The sequence below is a fragment of the Oculina patagonica genome, chromosome 3 (genome assembly GCF_052425735.1).
Source record: "Oculina patagonica isolate OP01 chromosome 3, crgOcupat, whole genome shotgun sequence".
NCBI lineage: Eukaryota > Metazoa > Cnidaria > Anthozoa > Scleractinia > Oculinidae > Oculina > Oculina patagonica.
This window is the reverse complement of record NC_135760.1, coordinates 28,645,807-28,666,901: the sequence shown is the minus strand read 5'-3', so window position 1 is coordinate 28,666,901 and position 21,095 is coordinate 28,645,807. Positions and strand designations below refer to the sequence as shown.

At 40.2% G+C, this 21,095-nt stretch overlaps 3 protein-coding genes across 4 annotated transcripts in view; 2 read left to right on the top strand and 1 right to left on the bottom strand.

The window, feature by feature from the left end:
• The first annotated feature begins 222 nt into the window (after positions 1–222).
• On the top strand, positions 223–10,092 carry LOC144645776 (uncharacterized). The gene is made up of 2 exons (XM_078505323.1): positions 223–2,135; positions 8,925–10,092. The coding sequence occupies exons 1-2, from the start codon at positions 2,127–2,129 to the stop codon at positions 9,441–9,443; spliced, it is 528 nt and encodes a 175-aa protein (XP_078361449.1). The 5' UTR covers positions 223–2,126; the 3' UTR covers positions 9,444–10,092.
• A 6,247-nt stretch (positions 10,093–16,339) lies between these two features.
• The window catches only part of LOC144647388 (TBC1 domain family member 10A-like), a 59,104-nt gene continuing 54,348 nt past the window's right edge, over positions 16,340–21,095 (top strand). Inside the window, exon 1 of one of the 2 annotated variants that reach the window (XM_078507194.1) lies at positions 16,340–16,600. Coding sequence is in view for 1 of the 2 variants with exons in the window: in XM_078507193.1 (XP_078363319.1) it covers positions 16,659–16,792 (134 nt within the window). In the remaining variant the exon portion in view is untranslated. Of the gene's footprint in view, positions 16,793–21,095 lie in introns of both variants that reach the window. The other variant, XM_078507193.1, reaches the window with a different exon arrangement.
• LOC144647380 (uncharacterized) overlaps positions 18,922–21,095 on the bottom strand; it is a 308,906-nt gene continuing 306,732 nt past the window's right edge. The window contains exon 2 of the mRNA XM_078507185.1: positions 18,922–19,125. The gene's annotated coding sequence lies outside the window, so the exon portion shown is untranslated. The remainder of the gene's footprint in view (positions 19,126–21,095) is intronic.

The window sequence follows — 21,095 nt, the reverse complement described above, 5'->3', positions numbered from 1 at the left end:
ATAATAATAATAATAATAATAATAATAATAAACCCCGTGCAGAGCAAGAACTGCGCAGCGCAGTTAATAAATGTAAATTCTTGCCCGCTAAAGCGTATTTATTTAAAGCGTGAAATTTTAATATTTTCTTCGATTCAAACGCTTCAAAATACTCCACACTGAATTTTGTAAGTAGAGATTAATGGATTCGCAAAGATTTGAAAGGTAGCAGCTAAGCTGATAATAGCTTTGAAAAATTACGTGACTCGAGGTCTAGTCGATCGAAAGTGAAACTTGTCATGTCAGCACATTCTTTTACACCAACGTAATGGTATTTATTCACAGATTCTGGTCCGCTGAAATATATTTTTCTTTCGACGCATGAAAATTTAGAATTTCCTTGAGCCTTGAGCCTGACCGAGTGGAGGTTTGGTGCAGGTCACCGACAAAACGAAAAATAATAATAAACCCCGTGCAGAGCAAGAACTGCGCAGCGCAGTTAACAAGAGCTCTTAGAGCTTACAACTACGCTGGTCTCGTGAGCATGTACGGGAGTTTTTACGGACCCCCACCCCCATAGTTTGCAACAATCAAATGTATAACCAAATATGGTCATGAGCACGTGTAGTGACTTTCTCAGAAACTGGAGAGACGAAGCAGCGAGTTAAACTGTGAGCATACTGTGAGTTATTTAGTGAGTTTTAGCTGCGGAATAAACCTGAAAACTAGTGAGTTCTGTGTACCGTTGTTGAACGGCTCACTTTTGGTGCCGGGACCAGGATACAAACGACCAGGATCAAAACAACCGGGCTAAACAAGAAGCAAAACAAACATGAGCGACGACGAAGGAGAAGCCAGCCCCAGCGAAGACGAACAACGTCTCGTTCGAGAGATTGAGGAGAGATTCTTGGAGGAGACAGGAGAACTAATTGAACTCGGGGACTTTGCTGAGATGGATATCGTCAACAAACGAGCCGAGAAAATTATCGCGAAACTATCGGATCTTATTTCACAGACAGAAGAGTTGAAAATCGAGCGAGGAGTGACATCTCGTTCTGTGAGACAGTGGAAGAAAGACACCAAATCCAAATATGCAGCGTTTGTTATCGACTAGGAGAGGCTTGGAAAGTGTCTGAGCGAAAAAGAAGAGGAAATTGAGCGGCGAAAAGAAGATTCGAAACGGGAACAACAGATGGAGGACGAGTGGCGACGATGCGAGCTCCGTGAAAGACAACAGAACCACGAGCGTGAGTTATGGAAGGAAAAGCTCGAAGCAGAATTGCGGGTAGCGGAGAAGAAATTAGAAATGGAGAAAACCGCCGTTTTCAGCACGACTAAACTGCCGAAACTTAAGATGACACCGTTCAAAGGTACTGCTGGCGACTGGGTGAGATTTGAAAACATGTTCCTAACTCAAGTTGATGCCAAGTCAATTTCTGACGAAGAGAAATTCGGCTATCTGCTAGAATCTGTCGGGCTGAAGGTGAGAGACCGAATTGCAAACCTGAAACCTGGCAGTATGAGTTATAAGACGGCATGGGAACGACTTAAAAAGGAATTCGGTCAAACTAAAGTCGTCATCAATACTCGCATCCTCACATAGACGAAATTATCAACCTACCTCTGGTCAAAGGAACGAATTATTTCAAAATACAAGCGTTTTACGAGAGACTGAGTAATAACTATGACGCTCTCCAAACACTTGAAGGAGCTGAGAAATGACAAGGGTTTGTAATGAATACGATCAACAAACTGCCGCACGTCAAACCAGACCTAGTACGAGTTGATGAGAATTGGGAGGAGTGGTCTATGGAACATTTAATTGACGCTTTGCAAAAGTGGAGAACAGGAAGAAGTTCTTTGTGGATCATAATTTATGCTTTAACTGTTAGCGTGCAAACCACAGAGCAGACCAGTGCCAGAGGCGTGGGTGCCTTAAGTGCAAATACAAGCATCATACTAGCATATGCGACAGAGAGGAGAGAGAAAGCAGCGGTGCGAATGGGGTTTCACTGACTGGCTACACTAATTATGCAGAGGAGAGAGTACTACCCGCCATAATTCCTGTGAGCATCGAAGGACAGGTTCTTTGGGTCTACCTGGACACAGGATCTGCACGCAATTTAATCTCTCGTGAAGCAGTCAAGATGTTAATTGTCATATTCTATAAGATTCGAACTTTGATCGGACACCGTACCTCACCGATTTCGCTGAAATTTGGCATGCAGTCTTGTTTTAGGGTCCTAACTACCAAATGGATAATAAAAAGTTTCAATTCTTTTTATTTTGGAAAATATCGAGAAGGCCGATTTGAAGCGTCCGTGACGGCTCGCCAACATGGCGGATCGAAGGTGTTCTTGTTAGTTCGACACTGAACCTGCCGTCACAGTTTCTCGATCTTACTTGGCATAGTTATAAAGAACTATCTTTCTTCTTTCTATATATCAAAATAGATTTGGCAAATGTTGAGTTTGGATGATCAACGGCCAAGAAGTTCGAAGGTATGTTAACGATGTTTTGAACAGTCTCAAATTTACTACAAAATGAAAGGCTAATAACTCCACTGTTATCTCGATTTAGAAGTAGCCATTTACCATAAACAAAGCTTGTTCATTGGTGAATTGATTCCATTAATAAAAAAATTGGGGAAATGTAACCGTTAAGAATAAAAAAATTATGGAACCTCTAGTAAATTGGCCATTTCAGCGCCATTTCAGCGCCATTTCAGCGGATCAGCTCATTTAACAGCAAATAATCGGGAGAAACATGAAAGGGTTACAGTCGTTTATAATAAGCAGTTTCCATGTATTCTTTGCTTATCTGAAACAAATACATGATCTTTGCCAAAGATATGGCGATTTTTGAGCGTACGATCGTTTCTCCAAATTTTTATGTCGGCAACTTTATTTTATTTGTTGTCAAGATTATACGCTGTTGTTATTCAATATTCGTTTCACAAGAACTTCTGTTGCTCGCATTTCCCAAATCACTGTTTAAGAAATTGCCCATTCCGTAACAGGGTCATTCTTACTTTTTCTTTAAAAATTACTAGGAAAGCATGAATGTCATAGAACGGTTTTATACTAGTAAAAATACCTGTCAGACAAAAATTCAACTGTTTGTGTTATCTGGCTGTTTTCACAAATATGCAAATTTAGGAATTCTTAAAGTGCCTATCTTTAACTATTTCACGCTTAAAGATTCCTCTAAATCTTTTCGCCTACCTTTAGGACAAACGAAGTTTTGTGTCTCCAAGCAGAATGCTCGTTATCAGCAATGAAAGTCGAAGAGATACAGAAGCTCGAGTAAAATTCTAACTGCTGTGAAATGAACATCGTTTGAGCTTGACGTGTATTTATAGATTGCTCATTTAACAGCAAATAATCGGGAGAAACATGAAAGGGTTACAGTCGTTTATAATAAGCAGTTTTCAGGTATTCTTTGCTTATCTTAAACAGATACGTGATCTTTGCCAAAGATATGGCGATTTTTGAGCGTACGATCGTTTCTCCAAATTTTTATGTCGGCAACTTTATTTTATTTGTTGTCGAGATTATACGCTGTTGTTATTCAAGTATTCGTTTCACAAGAACTTCTGTTGCTCGCATTTCCCAAATCACTGTTTAAGAAATTGCCCATTCCGTAACAGGGTCATTCTTACTTTTTCTTTAAAAATTACTAGGAAAGCAAGAATGCCATAGAACGGTTTTATACTAGTGAAAATACCTGTCAGACATAACTTCAACTGTTTGTGTTATCTGGCTGTTTTCACAAATATGCAAATTTAGGAATTCTTAAAGTGCCTATCTTTAACTATTTCACGCTTAAAGATTCCTCTAAATCTTTTCGCCTACCTTTTGGCCAAACGAAGTTTTGTGTCTCCAGGCAGAATGCTCGTTATCAGCAATGAAAGTCGAAGAGATACAGAAGCTCGAGTAAATGAGTGTCTATGAGTGTCTCGAGTAAATGAGTGTCTATTAAACATTACATTACAATTCTAACTGCTGTGAAATGAACATCGTTTGAGCTTGACGTGTATTTATCGATTGCGCTCGAGCTCCGTTAATTAAGTTTATTCATTTGGCGATCAGATAAAATCAATGAATGATCAGAGTTATTAAAGTCCATTTCTAAGCACGAGAGACACGGAAGTTTGTTTCAGAAGCATTTATGCATAGAAATACCGGTTTATTTTTGAGAGGTAAATCTGCATTTATAATAGCTGGGAGTTTGGGGTGTTTTTTGGTGTTGTTTTTTTTTTTTTTGAGGGGCTCGGGGGGGAGGGGAGGGGGGTGTGGAAGTGGTGCCTTGGTATCCTCTTTTGTTCTTTTACACAGTGGCCTGAATTTGGAACCGTTCGGGGAATGGATTATCAATTACTCTTCGTTATGCCATGTCACCCCTTAATGTGGGAGCGCCGCGCCTCAATTCACGATAAAAAAATTTATGGCCGCCCGGTCCATTTATGTAGTTCTCCTCCAGGTCTCTCAATAGGCAGGTTACGAGCCTAGTGGCCCATCCGGCCGGAGCTCATACCGGTTTCCGCAACGTGAAGCGACAACGAGTATTTTTTACTCCACCCGGATGGGATGCTATTCCATCGCAGGGTTACCTCCCTTCCCGAAAAGCTAAAGATTGACTGGCAATCATTTTTTAACCTGGGTAAGGAAAGGGACTCTGGGAGTTGAGAGGCTTTCCAAAGAACTTAACGCATTGTCCCCCAAAAGCTCTATCCAGGACTGTTTGGTCCAGAGTCCAGCGCAGTGACCATTGTTAGGCCATCACGCTCCCCAACCGTGAAAGAAAGTGCAAAAATCTGCTTGTATAAGCCCTGGGGTTGTACAGTTTGGTACAAAATGTGGGCTTTTAAATGTGTTTATTCATTTGGCGATCAGATAAAAATCAATGAATGATCAGAGTTATTAAAGTCCATTTCTAAGCACGAGAGACACGGAAGTTTGTTTCAGAAGCATTTATGCATAGAAATACCGGTTTATTATTGACTGACGCGGTTAAAAAATACTCGGCTTCTAGCAGTAAATCTGCATTTATAATAGCTGGGAGTTTTTTTTTTTTTTGGTGTTGTTGTAGGAAGGCGGGGGGAGGGGGTGGAAGTGGTGCCTCCGAATCCTCTTTAGATCTCTGACACAGTGGTCTGAATGTTGAACAAAAGAGCTCATCTGTTAATAAGCATAATGCGAGCTGATTTTGAAATGAACATGACTTTACGTTTGTGTCATCAGTAATTATCGTGTTCGAAGAAGGCGTGGCTTACTCGCGGCAAGAACAACATGACAGTGAAGCTAACACGTTTTCCTCATTGATTTGAAATGAATTTCGAATCAATTCTTTTTTGGGGAAAGTTAAAAGATACAAATGTTTTTCGTCCAGATTTTTACAAAAAAAAGCAGGTGAGAACTTGGCTGTTTTTGTTATCTCGGACTTTTTTTTATTAAAGTCGAACCTCTCGAGCTCCATGGCCATAAGGACACCTCTCGTGATGCGTCATGACTTACATCACGTATGTCCTTATCGCCGACCTAGCTAGGTGAAGAAAGGGACTACCGTAATTACTCGAATAAGCGCCGCGGCGCTTATTAAATTTTTCACGCCTCCAGTGCGGCGCTTATTCGAGGGCGGCGCTTATTAAAAAGTTTGACGCCACAAAGAATCTAATCCTTTACATTTATTAAAATAGGGTCCCCTGATTGCCAAAAGTCGTCTCTTGCTGAAGATTGTACTGAAGAATGTTCAATAGAAAAACTGAGCGGTAAAACAAGCATTTTGAACTGCAGAACGTCGCTTTTGATGGAAAGAAATGTCCAAGTTTGTTTAAGAGTTGCTTTGTAGTTCTGTTTCTAGTTAAACATGCAGATTTCCTTGAATAAGCGCCGCATCGGGACTGCGGCGCCGGGGGCGGCGCTTATTCGAGGGCGGCGCTTATTCGGGGGCAGCGCTTATTCGAGTAGATACGGTATGATAGTACAGAGGCTTTCCGAAGAACTCAACGCAATATCCCCCCAAAGCTCGAACCGGGATTTAAAAATCTCAAAAAAGTGTTAATATGAATTGTAAATCCACTCATAGCGGTCTGGCCTTACTAAAACCTGGAGAGAGAAAAGACAGTGGGCAGATAAATGAAAGCTGTTCGAGAGTACGCTGTTGAGCAGATTCTGTGAAATTCCCCCTTTTTATCCTTTTCTCTCATAAGCCCTCCCAATTCAAGGCCCATATATTTCTTCCAAGTCAACTGTCAAAGTTTAAGGCCACTTTTTTCCTACCAGGTTACCGTCTTGAGAGTTTTAAATTTTATTAAATCTTGGTGACACTGTCCCTTTAATTCATTAATGTAATTCAAATCAGTTTATAAAAACGTTTTTCAGAAAACAAGAAGTTTTTTTAATTTCGCTTTAAGCCACCGCACCCCAACCACGGATATAAGACCTACCACATTTAAAAGCCCACATTTCGTACCAAACTGTACAACCCCAGGGCTTATAAAGCAGATTTTTGCACTTACTTACACGGTTGGGGAGCGTGATGGCCTAACAATGGTCACTGCGCTGGACTCTGGACCAAACAGTCCTGGATAGAGCTTTTGGGGGACAATGCGTTAAGTTCTTTGGAAAGCCTCTCAACTCCCAGAGTCCCTTTCCTTACCCAGTTAAAAAATGATTACCAGTCAATCTTTAGCTTTTCGGGAAGGGAGGTAACCCTGCGATGGAATAGCATCCCATCCGGGTGGAGTAAAAAATACTCGTTGTCGCTTCACGTTGCGGAAACCGGTATGAGCTCCGGCTGGATGGGCCACTAGGCTCGTAACCTGCCTATTGAGAGACCTGGCGGAGAACTACATAAATGGACCGGGCGGCCATAAATTTTTTTATCGTAAATTGAGGCACGACGCTCCCACATTAAGGGGTGACATGGCATAACGAAGAGTAATTGATAATCAATTCCCCGAACTGTTCCAAATTCAGGCCACTGTGTAAAAGAACAAAAGAGGATACGAAGGCACCACTTCCACACCCCCCTCCCCCCTCCCCCCCCCCGAGCCCCCTCAAAAAAAACAACACCAAAAAAACACCCCAAACTCCCAACTATTATAAATGCAGATTTCCCGCTCAAAAGTAAACCGGTATTTCTATGCATAAATGCTTCTGAAACAAACTTCCGTGTCTCTCGTGCTTAGAAATGGACTTTAATAACTCTGATCATTCATTGATTTTTATCTGATCGCCAAATGAATAAACTTAATTAACGGAGCTCGAGCGCAATCTATAAATACACGTCAAGCTCAAACGATGTTCATTTCACAGCAGTTAGAATTTTACTCGAGCTTCTGTATCTCTTCGACTTTCATTGCTGATAACGAGCATTCTGCCTGGAGACACAAAACTTCGTTTGGCCAAAAGGTAGGCGAAAAGATTTAGAGGAATCTTTAAGCGTGAAATAGTTAAAGATAGGCACTTTAAGAATTCCTAAATTTGCATATTTGTGAAAACAGCCAGATAACACAAACAGTTGAAGTTATGTCTGACAGGTATTTTCACTAGTATAAAACCGTTCTATGGCATTCTTGCTTTCCTAGTAATTTTTAAAGAAAAAGTAAGAATGACCCTGTTACGGAATGGGCAATTTCTTAAACAGTGATTTGCGAAATGCGAGCAACAGAAGTTCTTGTGAAACGAATATTTGAATAACAACAGTTAAATGAGCAATCTATAAATACACGTCAAGCTCAAACGATGTTCATTTCACAGCAGTTAGAATTTTACTCGAGCTTCTGTATCTCTTCGACTTTCATTGCTGATAACGAGCATTCTGCTTGGAGACACAAAACTTCGTTTGTCCTAAAGGTAGGCGAAAAGATTTAGAGGAATCTTTAAGCGTGAAATAGTTAAAGATAGGCACTTTAAATGTCTTTAAGAACTCCTAAATTTGCATATTTGTGAAAACAGCCAGATAACACAAACCGTTGAAGTTATGTCTGACAGGTATTTTCACTAGTATAAAACCGTTCTATGGCATTCTTGCTTTCCTAGTAATTTTTAAAGAAAAAGTAAGAATGACCCTGTTACGGAATGGGCAATTTCTTAACCACAGTGATTTGGGAAATGCGAGCAACAGAAGTTCTTGTGAAACGAATACTTGAATAACAACAGCGTATAATCTCGACAACAAATAAAATAAAGTTGCCGACATAAAAATTTGGAGAAACGATCGTACGCTCAAAAATCGCCATATCTTTGGCAAAGATTATGTATTTGTTTAAGATATGCAAAGAATACCTGAAAACTGCTTATTATAAACGACTGTAACCCTTTCATGTTTCTCCCGATTATTTGCTGTTAAATGAGCTGATCCGCTGAATTGGCGCTGAAATGGCCAATTTACTAGAGGTTCCATAATTTTTTATTCTTAACGGTTACATTTCCCCAATTTTTTTATTAATGGAATCAATTCACCAATGAACAGGCTTTGTTCATGGTAAATGGCTTGTTCTAAATCGAGATAACAATGGAGTTATAAGCCTTTCATTTTGTAGTAAATTTGAGACTGTTCAAAACATCGTTAACATACCTTCGAACTTCTTAGCCGTTGATCATCCAAACTCAACATTTGCCAAATCTATTTTGATATATAGAAAGAAGAAAGATAGTTCTTTATAACTATGCCAAGTATGATCGAGAAACTGTGACGGCAGGTTCAGTGTCGAACTAACAAGAACACCTTCGATCCGCCATGTTGGCGGGCCGTCACAGACGCTTCAAATCGGCCTTCTCGATATTTTCCAAAATAAAAAGAATTGAAACTTTTTAATATCCATTTGGTAGTTAGGACCCTAAGACAAGACTGCATGCCAAATTTCAGCGAAATCGGTGAGGTACGGTGTCCGCGAACTTTTAAAAAAGCTCGAAAATTATGGAGTATTACACTTAAAGTTGAAGCCAACTCGTCATGAGACCCGTGAAATCTTGACGGTCAATGGAACCAAAGTCCAGTCCATGCCAATCTTTGACACCCGCATTGAATCACTGGACGGAAAATCATGTGAAGAAATTGAATTCACTGGCTCAAAGTTAGTGGACTTTACCACAGTGAGAAGGCCAGACATGAACCAGCTGAAACTGAAGTACTCGCATACACAAGACAAGAGGTTCTACATGACATCTACGGGAGAACACCAGATACATCTCATTCTTAGAGATAGCATTTACAGCAGAATAAGGACGGAGAGAGTGTTTAAAGGGAAGCGAGGAGAGCCCCTAGTGGAAGAGACATCGTTTGGTTGGGTGGTCCATGGTGGAGATGAATATGGGAGTGGCAGCACCTGCATGTACTTGAGAGAGGTTAATGACTATGAGAAACTTTACAGTTTAGATGTACTGGGGGTTGAGGATCGGGGTGAGAATGATCAGCTGGACGTCCTGCGTGACTTCAAGGAGGAGACAACAAGTTGACTTAAGAAGCCAGAGACCAAGAAGAACTGCAGCTCAGAGGGCTGCCAAGAGAATTGCAGAACAGATGCATGCAGAGGAGGAGGAGGATTGATAAACTGGACTGTCATTGAGTAAAGCGAACTGTCCTCGAGCAAACCGGACTATTGTTGATAAAGCGGACTGTCACTGTGTAAACCGGACTGTCGTCGAGCAAACCGGACTGTTGTTGATAAAGCAGACTGTCATTGTGTAAACCGGACTGTTGTCAAGTAAATCGGACTGTCATTAAGTATACGGAACTGTCGTAAAAGAAAATCGAACTATCTTTTGAGTAACATGATTGTAAAAATTGAGCTACAATTTTTAGGGGAGTTGTGTACGGGAGTTTTTACGGACCCCCACCCCCATAGTTTGCAACAATCAAATGTATAACCAAATATGGTCATGAGCACGGGTAGGGACTTTCTCAGAAACTGGAGAGACGAAGCAGCGAGTTGAACTGTGAGCATACTGTGAGTTATTTAGTGAGTTTTAGCTGCGGAATAAACCTGAAAACTAGTGAGTTCTGTGTACCGTTGTTGAACGGCTCAAGCACTTTAGAGGAGCCATGTGGGGCGAACAAAAAATGCACCCCCCTCCCCTTATCCCCTTTACCTGCGTCGAACAATGTTGCGACTGACAAACAATTTCATGGTTGACTAGTTCCATCCGAAATTAAACATTTTTAGTGCAGAATGCACTTTTGTGATGGTTTGGTGGGCTGTCGTCTAAACCCCTAACGCGCTAATGTGTAAACTTTTAATCGCCAATTAATTAATTAATATCAATTAATTAATTATTCCTTGTGGAGGGGTGGGGGTGGGGAGCACCTGACCGTACCCCTAGGTAAAACCTGGAGCACATCTACGTTACTTTCATGTGAAGATCTCAAACGTATATATTTGTTTCAGAAAACCCTTTGCTCTCCTTGTGGTACTACTCGACGTTCTAGGGCAACGTTCTTTACGCCAAACGCATGCGCAGTTTAGTCTACGTATTTTGCTGGAACTCTCATGAACATCACTTGTATTGCGTGTTTGTAGTAGGATTCCTGCAGACTTCGTGGCGCCAAGTGAAAACCACAAATTAATTAAATTAGATTTTTAGACTTTCATAGCGTTTTCGTAATCATTTTAGGAATGCAAAAACTTGCACCGGGATTTTCGGCGTGAAACTCCTCATAACCAGGAAAGAGATATCCTAGCTGAACTGCGTTTTAAAAACCCTTTCGAAAAAGATGTTTTTTGATTAGATTTGTTCTTTAGTTTTTGAGAATCGTCTTTCGTGCAGTTTAAATGGTAACTTAATTAAATTAAACAAATGTCATCGATGTCGCCGTAAAACAAACAAAAAACAAGAGTTTCATGTTACGGCATTTTCAATGGAAACAAAAGTATTTTGTTACAAACGAACAAAAGTGTCGTGTTACGTTTGCAAAGATTAACGTAAGGAACACCTGGGAAAGAATACAAGTAGCCTGTGAACAGTTTTTCCGAAAGTAAAATAAAGCAAATAAACACGAACATATATAAAACATCATACTTTCAATTGTTCCATATTGCATTCTGCACTTACCAAATCATCGAGATTTTTCTTATATGCTAATGGTGGCCAAATTTAATTTCCACGATCCTGATCCGTGAAACAAAAAAATCTTTTAAACCAGCATCCAGTGTTGTATTGAATTACCGTTTAAAGATTGAATAACCAGCTCCGAAAATGTAATATTGAAGCAAATAATTAAATCAAATTTGAGAAGAACACTAGACCTAGTACCTGTGTTTTGCTGAATGGGAATTCCCCGGGGAATTAATTTGCCAATGACATAACCCTTGCAAGTCAGGGCATGTTTGTCTCAGTAGTTTTCTCATTCTCGACTCCAGAGCTCTACTCTTTACGCATGACTGACGGCGAGAAGAGCTCTGGGTAACCCTGGAACAGAGCTTGTTCTCATTTGAAGTTCGTTGAAACAATGAAAACACTTCTGATTGGTCGATCTGTAACGCGCCAAAGTTTAAACGTGCATCAGGATGGTTGTCCCGGCCCCTGGGGAATTGAATGTCTGTGCTTTATGCAAATCAAAGATTGGGCACGCAATCGTAATCGGGCTGTTTTTGGATATATTTCTGTTTGGAGACGATATTAACAGTCTCGGAGCAATTTGTTTTCACTTAAATAAGCATGTTTAATGTGTAACGATGTTTAACAACAGAGAATCGTCCAAAAACAGCACTTACCGTATTTACTCGAATAAGCGCCGCGGCGCTTATTAAATTTTTCGCCTTTCAAGTGCGGCGCTTATTCGAGGGCGGCGCTTAATTGAAATTTGAAATTTTTTGGTGGAACGTCAAAAATGATGATTTCATTGAGCTACACGAGAAAAACATTATCTATGGTTTTACAATTAACTTTCCTTTACGACTTGGTTTAAACCTCTGTTTACTCACTGCTAAATATTATATCTACACTGCCTCAAGAGATGAACAACACTTCTACTTCGAAACCTTCCTAGCCTTTCTAAAAGATAAACTATCAATCGAAAAAAGTAATTCAAAATATCAAATTCAAATCTAAAATTCTAATTCAGCTGAAATTCTGTAAGGCACTTTATATTCTTTTCTTTTTTTCTCGCTTTCTTTTTACTGCAATCAGTCTTTGTAGTCGCCTTGAACTCATTTATTTACTTTTTTTTTCCTTTTTGCTACTTTTCGTCCTTAATGTATGTATAGCTTCTTTATCTGTAAATAACGTAACGTTTAAAAAGACACGAACTTTAGCAGTTAAAGAACCAAACTAAGCAAGCATTATATATAAGCTTTGTTATTTAACAAGTATCGTAACTATTATTTTATTAAGTATCTGTATTGTATTTTAAGTTCAGTTCGGTAAATAACAACATTGTATGTAGCCGTCTTCTTCTTTTCCTTTTTTGTTTGCAATAAACCATTAAAAAAATAAAAATAAAATAAAAAGAATTTATTCTTTTACAGTGATTAAAAACAGCGTCTTTTGATTTTCAGATCAGTATTCGTCTGTTGCTAAAGAGAAAAGTAGCGCTAGGTGTCCTGGCAAAGTTCGTGGCCTTCACAACATTTACAAAACCACGCATTGTTAGAATGCTGGATAGAAAAACTAATGGGCGAGCGGTAAAACAATCACTCTGAACTGCAAAACATCGCTTTTGATGGAAAGAAATGTCTAAGTTTTCTTAAGAGTTGCTTTGTAGTGCTGTTTTAGTTAAACAGGAATTCCTTGAATAAGCGCCGCAACGGGTCTGCGGCGCTTATTAACTTTTTGGTCCCAAATGCGGCGCTTATTCGAGTAAATACGGTTTTACAATTACGTGACACGACCTGAATTTGCATAAAACCGCAGACATGTCTAGTCTCTGGGGGTCTCTGTAAAAAGAGGACCGGATGGCGGGCTGGCGGCTAGCGGATGGCGGATGGCGGATGGCGGATGGCGGATGGCGGATGAGAAAAGGCGGATGACAGAATGCGGATACCAAAAAAAAAAATTAAAAAAATATAGAAAGAACTTTTTTTAATAACTCAATAACTTGATCAAGTAAATAAGCACATTCAGTCCAGAAGATGTCTGACAAGACGAAAGAAACAGAGATAAAAAAAACCCTTGACTTTCCTTTATCATAAGACTGGGGTTGTTACTAAACTGAGAATCAGCAGACCATATTTTTGTTTCCTTTTATCCCACACAGGCCGCAGTATTGTTTGTGGATGGTTGCTCGACTTTATCACGTAAAACTGGACAGACAAAAAAGCAAACCGTAAATATATCGCACACAATAAAGGGTTTCTATATCTTCTTAATCCTTTGAGGTCGATCTCGAGCCGGGATTTTGGTTACCTGTGGAGAAAATCACGCCATTTTTTCCCGTAAACTTTTTATTATACGGGAGCTGTTGAGCTCCCGAAAGCACTTCTCGGGACTTATTTTGTCGCTATAAAATTGCATCTCCGAAGAACTTTTCTGAGAACAAAGGGCGGCGAAGAACAGACTGCAATAAAGGATGTGTGAGAGAAAGACGTCTGGTAGAATTCGGTTGTTTAATTGACAAATTTCAAAACAAACTCCGGCGCGGTTGTTAGTAATCCACGTAACGGCGTAACGCGGAACGGCGAAACGGCGGAACGAGAAACGGCGTAACGAGATTTTTTTTTCTGTTTTTTTTTTTTTTTTTTTTTTTTTTTTTTTTTAACAAACTAACCAACAAACAAACATTGAATATATCTCACAAAACAAAGGGCATGTATATCTTCTTTGTCCTTAGAGGTCAATCTAGAGCCAGGATGTCGAGTTTATTTCGAGTTAGGATTTCAAGGAGAAGCGCGACCGGCCTTCGGACTTGCTCGCGCCGATCGATCATGATCGAGACAATGAAACGAACAAAGTCGAAGCAAGTCAACAAAGCCGTTGACAAAAAAAAAAAAAGAAGGGCCTGAAAAGTTACTGATTTCGTAAGAAAAAAAAAACAGAAATGAAAAGCCCACAACAAGGGGTATTTTCAGTTGGTCACCCATCCAAGTACTATTCCTGCCCAACAGGGCTTAACTTCGGCGATCGGACAAGAACCGTTGCTTTCCATGTGGTATCAGAAAGCGCGTAAATCAGCTCATAAAAGTTAAAGGTCAAATGAACAGAAATTTCAATTTTTGTTATTTTTTGCCCATGTGTTTATTAAGAGCCAAATAAACATATCCCAAAGTTTCAAAGCAATCGGTCATTACATCGCAGAGATATTGCAAGTTGAAAAATGCTTTTTTTAGGCTGTCATAATCGTAGAGTGCTCGGAAAAATTGTCGGAAAATTGTCGGAAATAAAAACTTGTGACGTCATAATTGGTGTTTTTGAAGACGACCGCAGACCGATTCCGCAGACGGCAACTTAAAATCTAAATAAATGTGTTTAGTGACATTTCAAGCAGTTATTTCGTTCTGTTCGGCCGTTTTTCAGTGGATTGATTGTTGGTTGTTGTTTAGAGAGGCTCATTTTTTTTAAAATAGAACAGCTAAAGCTCAAAAATAGCTTAAAGTTTTGATTACTGTCGTTTTGCATGTCATGTGAGACATAGGTAGAATGCACGCTGGTATGAAGACAAATCAGGAATCTCTATTGTTCTTTCTCATTAGCATTTAACGTTAATGAGCAGAATTATCTGCACCCGCTTTAACTATGCACGTGCGTTTTGAATTTTGGTACACTTCAAAGCCGTTGTGCACGCGCGTTAACTGTGCACGTGCGTTTTGAATTTTGGTACACTTCAAAGCCGTTCTCTGCCGAACAACAACGTGAAATGACGAAATTCTGCGTATTTTGGACAATGTCAGCCACGACGGCTAAATTTTGGTTTTTCTATTTGGGGTTGAACGCTTTCTTTGAATATTCAGCGGGAGCTAGTTCTTAAAGCGACAAATAAGCAGAATGCGTCCGGAAAGCTGCGAGATTCTCAAGTAAAATATAAATTCATTTTGCACCAGACGTTGTCGTTGACCTTGGCGTCGGTGTCGGCGTCGGTGCGGTCTGCGGAATCGGTCTGCGGTCGTCTTCAAAAACACCAATTATGACGTCACAAACTCGTTCCATTCCTTCCATTTCAGTGCGCAGTCATTCAAAAACGTTTTCGTGAAGCCTTCGGAAATCTTCGTATTTTTTGCTGTAATTCACGCTTTAAGGCTCGGACAGCAAAAAATTTTCTTAACTTTACTCAATAATGGATAGTTTTAGCGTTTGGTTGGTTAAAATGGCATTTTGAAATTTCTGTTCATTTGACCTTTAAGTACAGTTTTAGAAGGAAAGTGCCAAATTGTCCATAAGATCCATTTAAACAAGGTATTCCTTTTTCACTATTTGCATGATTCTTATAACCCTTTGTCTCGTCTGACACTGATACCACAAGGAAAGCACCGGTTTTCGTCCGATCGCCGAAGTTAAGCCCTGTTGAGCGGGGTTAACACTTGGATGGGTGACCAACTGAAAATACCCCTTGTTGTGGGCTTTTCATTTCTGTTTTTTTTTTTCTTACGAAATCAGTAACTTTTCAGGCCCTTCTATTTTTTTTTTGTCAACGGCTTTGTTGACTTGCTTCGACTTTGTTCGTTTCATTGTCTCGATCATGATCGATCGGCGCGAGCAAGTCCGAAGGCCGGTCGCGCTTCTCCTTGAAATCCTAACTCGAAATAAACTCGACATCCTGGCTCTAGATTGACCTCTAAGGACAAAGAAGATATACATGCCCTTTATTTTGTGAGATATATTTAATGTTTGTTTGTTGGTTAGTTTGTTAAAAAAAAAAACAAAAAAAAACAGAAAAAAAAAAAACAGAAAAAAAATCTCGTTACGCCGTTTCTCGTTCCGCCGTTCCGCGTTCCGCCGTTACGTGGATTACTAACAACCTTTGTTTTGTAGACCTTTGTATAATTTCGCTTTGTTTTGTTTATTCACTTTGCTATTAACAGCTCATTTTAAATCGTATGTCCTCGTTCCATCTTGAAGAAGAGAAGGCCAGAAGCCATTAGAAAACACGAACCACCAGGAAGTATTTTCTTCATAAACATCCCGAACCGAAAATTGATTTTCAAAAAATTTATTAGATAGAGGAGCCAAGACATCATGCGGAAGAATTGACTGTAGTAACGGATGTACAGAAAAGAAAAACTGATTTACAGCGGGTGCAGCCGTAGGGTCAACTATTTCTAGTTTATGCGGTTGTTTATGGTTGTTGTAGCCTGCGAGCAGGCTCACGTTGGGGCACGCGCGAATATACCTTGGGTCACCTTGGGGCACACGCGAGTGGCGAGCGTAGCGATAAGGCGGGTGAGCCTGCTCGCAGGCTACGGTCAGCGAAGATCCTGGGGCGAGCGACTTGGACTCGGTCCCACTGCCTGTTGCTCCCCCTATTTACCAGCTGATTTTCGGGATTTTAGCACGGCTTGCTGCGGTTTTTTCCTTGAAAACAATTCAACCCAGTTGAGTTGGCAGTCAGTGTGTTTTCTGACCGTTAAAATAAGCAAAGTTTTGCGTGAAGTTGGTTGTTCCTTTTCACTTTCTGTTTAACACACTGGGCGCGCGCATGTTCACGACGCCTCCTACGAACTGGAAATGTGTTACAACGAATGATGGTACGATAATCTGGTAATATATTTTGTTTTTAAAGTGCCTTTATTTCTACTTGGAAACATGGAATTTTACGAGCCACGTTCGCGAAATGTTCAGCTGAATGGCGTCACACGAATAGACCCAGATGATAACCAAGCGACCCCAGGGCCGTCCGTCGACCGCTACGGTTTTGTGGGACATCACAAACAAGCCTCGTAAGTTCATTGCGCACTTAAAAGACTTATTCCTTTTGACAAGATTTTCGCGTAACCCCATAGTTAATTATGTATACAATTTAAAACTCTGGATCTTTTGGTGACTGCCGTTCGTGTGTGAGAGACTAAAATTATGCACTTATCATTGGCTTTCTCGGAGATCTGTTTTCAGGCCCAAAGAAAAACCTACTATTTTCCTTGGGTATGGGGCATACTTCCCACACCAATTTCCCCTACCCGGAGGCTGAGACGAAGACAAAAGACCTTTATTTACAATAAAGACAGATAATTTTTGTCTATTTTTCATGGACGGCGGAGCATTTTTCCAACTGGGGGGGCTGACTAGTGACTTGAAGTGGGGAGGCTTAAGAGACTCTTCTCTTATTAATTCTTTATTTTTTCTGTAAAAGTGGGGAGGGCTAAAGCCCCCCCAGCCCCCCCGGCTCCGCCGTGCCTGTTTTTTCACTCTCTTGGCACTCAGTTTAGCAGACTGTGACTTATTTACTGTTACAGTTCACCACTAAATTTTCTCCGATTCTGATTGTTTCAAATTGATCATGTGACGTGATAGTGTTCGTCCGCCGGAGGGCACTATCACCCCTTATAGTTCACCACAAAATTTTCTCCAATTCTGATTGGTTTAAAATGATAACGTGATGCGATAGTGTTCGTCCACCGGAGGGGACTATCAGCCCTTAGTATAATTTCAGAGGTGATTATAAGAATTGAAGCATTCTGATTGGTCGAGAAGCTCGGCTTATGAGGCTATTATCACCCCGCGCAAGGTGATTATAGCTTTGAAGGCTTGGTTACTTAGCCACGCCACCTTTGACATCCAGGGAAGTAAACATGGCAGCTTTTGCTGAATGAAAATTTCTTTGATTTGAAAGAAACCTGTCCAAGTCCTGGATATTTTAAACATTGGGAATTTTTCAAATTAACTACCAAGGCTTTTGGACCGAAAATATTTTCAAGAGATGGTTTTCAAGGCATTAGAAATGATCGTAAACACGGCGGTTTTGGCGATCGATGAGAAACTCAGTCAGATTGATTGAGCAAACATTATTTAGTTCTCTTCTCACCGGAGCTACTCATTTTTAGAGGATTCGCACATTCGCTTAGAAGTCATCTACAATCATACAAAGGTACCAGACATCTATCTTTCTCATTGTGTTTGTTTCGTTCTGTTTTATTGCTTTAACTAAATAAATTCTAGTTGCAATCGATGATTTAAACTGGTTTACACCGTATGCAAGCGAACACTTGTGTTTACTGTTTTCTTGTTTGCTATCGTTATTTTTTTAAGTTCTTGATGATCACCTCTAGAAATTATACTAAAACAATTATTCGCCTCCATCCTCGGAGACCCAGGGGCAGTTAGTGGGGGCGACGGGCAGCTTATCGGGACAACGGGATTTTCGGGCGAAAGTTTACAACATAGAGCGTAACAGCCCCTGGGCACTTTGTCTTACCGAACCAGTTCCAGAAGCGTTTGAACTCCTTCCTCTTGATTGGCCACAAAAATATTTTTGTGGCCAATCAGCGAGGTTGACTAGAAGAGCGACTCTGACGTCTTCTTACACGAAGTTGTTTTCCTCATAGACTCGTCGTTGTTGTTAAGCCCGTCCATTGGATGATACTACGTGGGTCTCAGATAAAAAAACAAAACAACGAGACCTGGGAATATGTTAAATGTAGCATAGCGCAAGGAAACCAAAAGTTTTTAAAGCTATACGCGAGCACCTCTTGTTTATAAGTTTTGTTTTTGTTATTTAAATATCCAACAAATTAAACAAAAACCCTTTGTTTTAACTGTCAAGCTGGCAACAAAATAACAATAGGTGACGACAGCGATATCTTCGCTAACGCGTGGCCTGTGCAGTGAAGTACCCAGACCGTGGCAAGTTCCAGAAGTCGAACGACCGAGAAAAATAATAAGAATTGTTGTTTACTCGAATAACTATTAAAAAGCGCGCAACTAACAGTGTAGAACTGGCAGTCGTCTAAGGCTTATTTTTTTTTTTTTGAGACTCTCCATGTAATAGCATCCGATTGATGGGCAGAGCATCCACGACGAGTCTATGAGGAAAACAACTTCGTGTAAGAAAACATCAGAGTCTCGTGGCCGGTCCTCGTCGCTGATTGGCCACAAAAATATTTTTGTGGCCAATCAGGAGGAAGGAGTTCAAACGCTTCTGGAACTGGTTCGGTAAGACAAAGTGCCCAGGGGCTGTTACGCTCTATGTTGTAAACTTTCGCCCGAAAATCCCGTTGTCCCGATAAGCTGCACGTCGCCCCCACTAACTGCCCCTGGGTCTCCGAGGATGATTCGCCTCAGGCTCAGTGATTATTGTTGAATAATCACTTCGCCTTTGGCGAATAATTGTTAATTATAGTTCCCCACTAAATTTTCTCCGATTCTGATGGTTTAAATTGAACACGTGACGCGATAGTGCCCGTCCGCCGGAGGACACTATTTTAACAATAGGTGTTTCTGTCGAGGAACTATCGGCTGATAGTTGCCCCGCGGAAATTTGATGTTCTTAAAACAGGATGTTCTTAATAGTTCACTGCATTTAGTGGGTTTCTTGTCTGATTTTGTTTCGTTTGTTAAATTTGGGCTTTCAATTGAGTTTTTATCCTGAAAAGTAAAAATTATTCACGATGCTCGTTTTTGTATGTGCGCGCGGAAGAAAATTAAGTGGTGAACAAGAAAGAAAATAGAGTGTTTCTGTCTTGGAACTATCGGTCTGATAGTTGCCCCTTGGAAATTTGATGTTCTTAAAACTAGCATATTTGCCCTGGAAGCTTCGCTTCTGGGGCTAATATTTGTTTTAAGAACATCAAATTTCCGCGGGGCAACTATCAGCCGATAGTTCCTCAACAGAAACACTCTATTGTTTAATTACTTTTACTGTCAGTACAGTTGCGGTACTGCTGACAGAAGCGATGATAGTGTCCGATGTCTGGATTGCTTTGCCTTTGATCTATGTCGACCATGTTTCTTCTCTTACGGCGCAAACAAATGTGCCTCCTGCACCAAACGCAGTGAATGGTTCTTCATCTATTTCTGTCCCATCCTCTTCTGTATAGACGAGCATGATCATTGTCACTTCACTAATTCCAAGTTTTATCTTTGCTTAAGATTTATTAACATCCCAAGCTTTGAACAACCTCATCTTTGTACAGAAAACACTGCAGACCTTCACAAAATGTCATGTACAAGAATAATAAATGGGAGAAAGCCGGAAAGGTCCCTCATCTTGACGCTCATTTAGGAGTTTGAAAGTGATGTACCGCTGACCAATGTCAAACAAATCCCGGGGATCTTGCATGTTCTTTTCAAAAACAAAACAGCGTTCCTACCCTGCGGGACAACTTTTTTTTGTCAAAACTGCACCATTCCCTGCATGTTCCTGGGGGGTGCCCCCGGGGTCGACCCAATGATAAGTGCATTTAACAAGGAAGAATTTGTATGCATCTGATTGGAGGGGGTGAAAAGGTTCGCAGATCGAATTCAGACATTCATTCCAACCAACAAGCAAGGTTTAGAAGGCAAAAAGTAAATATAAATAACACGTGGAAGACCACATTCCAATTTGCAGGGGGATTGGGTAATAACCTTGTCACACATTCTACCAAAATTTGTAGCGATCGTACGAAGAATAAATTTTTTGGTAATTTTTTTCGCCATCGTTCCTGAAGAAACGATATTTAAAGGGCAGTACGGGAAAGAGTTTAATGGCCAGAACAACAACAAGCTAACAAGCTTTTGAGGAGAATAATGGTTATATGGGCACCACATGTGTTCAGATGATCAGGACCCTCTATCCCAATTAAAGGGTTGCAAATCAAGAAAGGGACTGGAGCCAAGAGTTACGATGGCAACAGCACAACAGGAGTCATTTTGTGCCTGTCTTACTGTATATTAAATATCTCTAAAAGAAGATTTTTCAAAAAAGAAAATGCCATTCTTCTTTATTTTGAAAAGCGTTTAAAATAAGCAGCAATTATTTTTTACTTCATAGGCAGCTTAAACCTTGGATAATCTGAATGCATTGACACAAATTAGGGGGAAAAATATATTCACATATGGAAAATATTTAAATATTTTAAGATAATTATGTTTATTTTGTTTGCCTTAAATTTAAAGCTGTATATATTTTGAACATAATTTATTTTTTTTAGTTGCCAAAAATCAGAATGGTTAATGATGACATGCCCAAAATTAGATTTAGAAAAGAGCACCTCTGCTCGCAAAAATAGCTGGGGGCTGAAACACACCCAACTCTATAGTCTATTG